We start from the raw sequence: 3758 nt of genomic DNA, 5'->3' as shown, positions 1-3758 counted from the left end.
TTAATTTTTAATTTTTAATTTTCTTATATCTAAAGTCGCCGCTAATGACAGACAAATAGCGGCAACTTAAGGGTCACTGCCAATGATATACAAGTAGCGGCAACTTAAGGGTTGCCACTAATGATATACAATAGCGGCAACCATAGAACCATTTTGAACCATTTTTTCCGGCAAAAAAAAAAAAAGTATTAGCGGTGACCTAAAGTCGCTGCTAATGAGTTGTCATTAGTGGCAATTTTAAAAGTCGCCGGTATTTAGCTTTATCGTCCACTTACTACCAACCACCAAATAGCAGCTGTGTGTTGCCGGTATTGGTAAATAGCGGCAACTTGGGGTCGCCGCTAATGACCACAATTTTTGTAGTATATATATATATATATATATACCGATCCACTGAATAGTTCTACTTTCTTGTATACTATGAAATAATATAATACTGCATTTTTTTTTTTTTTTTTCGTTCTTACTGTGACCGCTCTTTAAGTATGGCAGTAAAAGACAAACAATTGATTTGAAAAAATAGATGATAGAAGGAATTAAGCTTTTGATTCATGGTTCAGCTAGTCTTTTTCTTTTCTTTTTTTTGTTATTATTATTATTTTTTAAAATTTTTAATTAGCGAACAACACAAGAAGACAAGTCATAAAGGTTTGTTTGCTTTCTAGTGGTCAAAGACAGCATTTTTTTATTAAACAATAAATAAAATATTAGGCAAATGATTTTTTATTTTTTTATTTTTTTGTTTGAGTTGTGTCTCATATCTTTTTTTACAGGTCATATGATGGCCGAACATAATTTACTATTTAAAGTATATCATGGGGGTAAGTTTAACCGAGAATCTAGTTGCATGTACTTGGGAGGAGATAATCATGTATATCCTGATGCATATGACTCAGATGAGTTGTCTTATTTGGAAATTGAAAAAATAGTAAAGACATGGGTACAAGCATGATGACCTAATATACTACAAAGAACTTGACAAAAGCCTTGTTGATGGGTTAAGACTCTTGTCTTCTGACCATGACATACTCGAAATGGTTCAGCACCATATAGGCCACCAGGTAGTTGTGTTATATTTGTTATCTTTTGAAGATAATGAAAACGAAGATGAGTTGATTGATGATGGTGATAGGCAACGTTCTAATAGGAATGATCCTGTTTGGTCTGAGGTACTTAGTAATGATGATGATGCTTTTGAAGTCGATGACGACGAGGAGTTAGAAGTCAATGATAATGAATGTCATGAGGTAGAAATTGATGCAGAGGGGGGTGAGGATGGAAGTGATGGATGTCATGAGTTAGAAGTTGATGCGGTGGGGGGTGATAAAAGCGATGTGGGTGATGGGTCACAAATGGTTGTGTACAACAGCTCAAATGTTGATGACACCTCAAATGCAGGCACATCTAAGGGTAAGGAAGTTCACTCATTCTCATCATCATCATCATCATCAGATGATGATGATAAGTCATATGATTATCCAAGTGATATATTGGAGTCCCCTCGTGGTAGTGATGAAGATGTGTCATCCCTACCTAAATGTGTGACTAGGTGTCGCACATTCCAAACAATTGACTTGATTAATCTAAACATGGAGAATGAACATAGATTTCCAGATGTGTATATGTTCAGAGAAGCTATTAGACAATATAATGTATTAAGGGGGAAGGATATAGTTTTCAAGAAAAATGATAAGGATAGGGTGTGTATAGTGTGCAAAGATAGTAGTTGTGAGTATAGAGTATATGGGCGTCAAGTGAAGGGCGAAGAGACATTCCAAGTAATGTCTTTGAATCCGAAGCATTCATGCTTGAGGCGATACAAGAATAATATCATAACTTCTACTTGGATAACTGATAAATTAATGGGTGAGTTTAGAACCCAACCTGATTTGCCAATAAAAGCCCTCCAAGAAAAGGTAAAAGATAAGTGGAATGTTGATGTGAATGATAGAAAGCTTTATAGGGCTAGAAGAAAGGCAAAGTCAAAAATATTTGGGAAGTTAGATGAACAATACCATTGATTGTGGGACTATGTTGCAACTATTAGGAAAACAAATGTTGGTAGCTGTGTATTGTTGAGGGTTGAAAGACCAATGTTTGAATTGCCACCAAGATTCCAAAGGATGTATATCTCCTTATCAGCCATGAAAGCAGGGTTCAAAGCAGGTTGTAGGCTTGTAATTGGGGTAGATGCTTGTTTTCTCAAGGGCCCTCATAAGGGACAACTCATAAGTGCAGTTAGCAGGGATGCCAATAATAACATGTACCCCATAACAATGGCAGTTGTAGAAGCTGAGACGAAAGACAGTTGGTTATGGTTCTTGGAAACACTTGTGGGTGATCTTGGTCAATGTGGCTTGACACATGGGTGGACTTTCATCTCAGATAGCCAAAAGGTCAGTTGGTTATAATTTGTTGCTATTTTTTTATGCTTTTGTATTGATACGTGTTTAATGTCTACTATATAACTATTTTTTGTTTGATATTTGTAGGGACTTATTCCAAGCTTTGCACAAGTATTGCCTATGTTTGACCATCGAACATGAGTCCAGCATTTGTACAATAATTTTAGAAATGATGGCAATCGGGGAGTATTACTAAAGGATAAACTTTGGAAGATAGCTACGACATATCGGAGGCTGAATGTCTTGCACATATAGAAGAATTGAAGCAAATGAGTCAAAAGGCGCATGATTACCTTGCAAAAGTTGATCCACGTACATGGTGTAAGGCATACTTCCATTCTTACTCAAAGTGTGACCTATTGGTCAACAACCTCTGTGAAAGTTGGAATGCCTACATTTTAAAATTCAGGGACAAGCCAATCTTACATATGTTCGAGAGGATTAGGAAGAAATTAATGAGGAGGTATCAAGTGAAGAAGGAGCGCATTAAAGCTATGAAAGGAAAATTTGGCCCAAGGATAGTTGAGAAGATTGAGACCGAGGGTGATAAAGCAGCTTATTGTACATCAACCTATGCTGGGAATGGATTATTTGAGGTAGATTGCAAGGGTAAAAGTTTTGTGGTTGACTTGGGGAAGAAAACGTGTAGTTGCAGGAAGTGGGAGATGGTTGGTATCCCGTGCGCTCATGCATTTTCAGCTATATTATATGATGGTGGAAATCTTGAGGATTATATTGACCACTATTATAGCAAGGAAATGCATTTAAAAGCATATGAGCCAATAGTGTGTCCTATGCCTAGTGAAGAGCAATGGGTTAAGACCGACATGGAGAAGATAGAACCACCTAAGTATAGAATAACACCTGGTAGGCCTAAAAAAGTAAGGAGGAGGGGGCCTGATGAGCCAAAGAATCCAAATAGGATTAGAAAAGGTGGTATTACTATGCAATGTTCAAAATGTAGAAAGGTGGGTCACAACACAAGAACATGTCCCGTTAAGAAGAGGCAAGATGCAATAAGGAAAGCTCAGAGAAATTGGACTGCAGAACATGCTAGAACAAACAGGAGTTTGGATGATGTAAGTTAAGCCTCATTCCTATAATGTACATATAACTGTTTTTTTTTTTTAAAGAAAAAAAAAAACCAGATCACAGTAATGCCACAATGGGACATACCATATGAGAGATCAGAGGTGATTTTACATTGTCTGAACACTATGAAGTTTTTTAGGGTAGTTAGTTTTTCAATTTCCTACAATGTAAATATAACTAATCTTTTTTTTAAAAAAAAAAAAAAAAAATCAAATCACACTAATGCCACAATGAGACTCAAAATACTAATCCATCAGTGTG

At 36.3% G+C, this 3758-nt stretch overlaps 1 protein-coding gene and 1 pseudogene across 1 annotated transcript; one reads left to right on the top strand and one right to left on the bottom strand.

Moving 5' to 3' along the window:
* LOC132175429 (probable leucine-rich repeat receptor-like serine/threonine-protein kinase At3g14840) overlaps positions 1–3758 on the bottom strand; it is a 66477-nt pseudogene that overhangs the window by 26327 nt on the left and 36392 nt on the right.
* Positions 854–3483, top strand: LOC132175432 (uncharacterized). The gene is made up of 2 exons (XM_059587380.1): positions 854–2396; positions 2493–3483. The coding sequence occupies exon 1, from the start codon at positions 1035–1037 to the stop codon at positions 2019–2021; it is 987 nt and encodes a 328-aa protein (XP_059443363.1). The 5' UTR covers positions 854–1034; the 3' UTR covers positions 2022–2396; positions 2493–3483.

This window comes from Corylus avellana, chromosome ca3, assembly GCF_901000735.1.
Source record: "Corylus avellana chromosome ca3, CavTom2PMs-1.0".
NCBI classification, from domain to species: Eukaryota; Viridiplantae; Streptophyta; class Magnoliopsida; order Fagales; family Betulaceae; genus Corylus; species Corylus avellana.
Note: the sequence above shows the minus strand (reverse complement) of the source record. Positions and strands in the feature narration are given on the sequence as shown.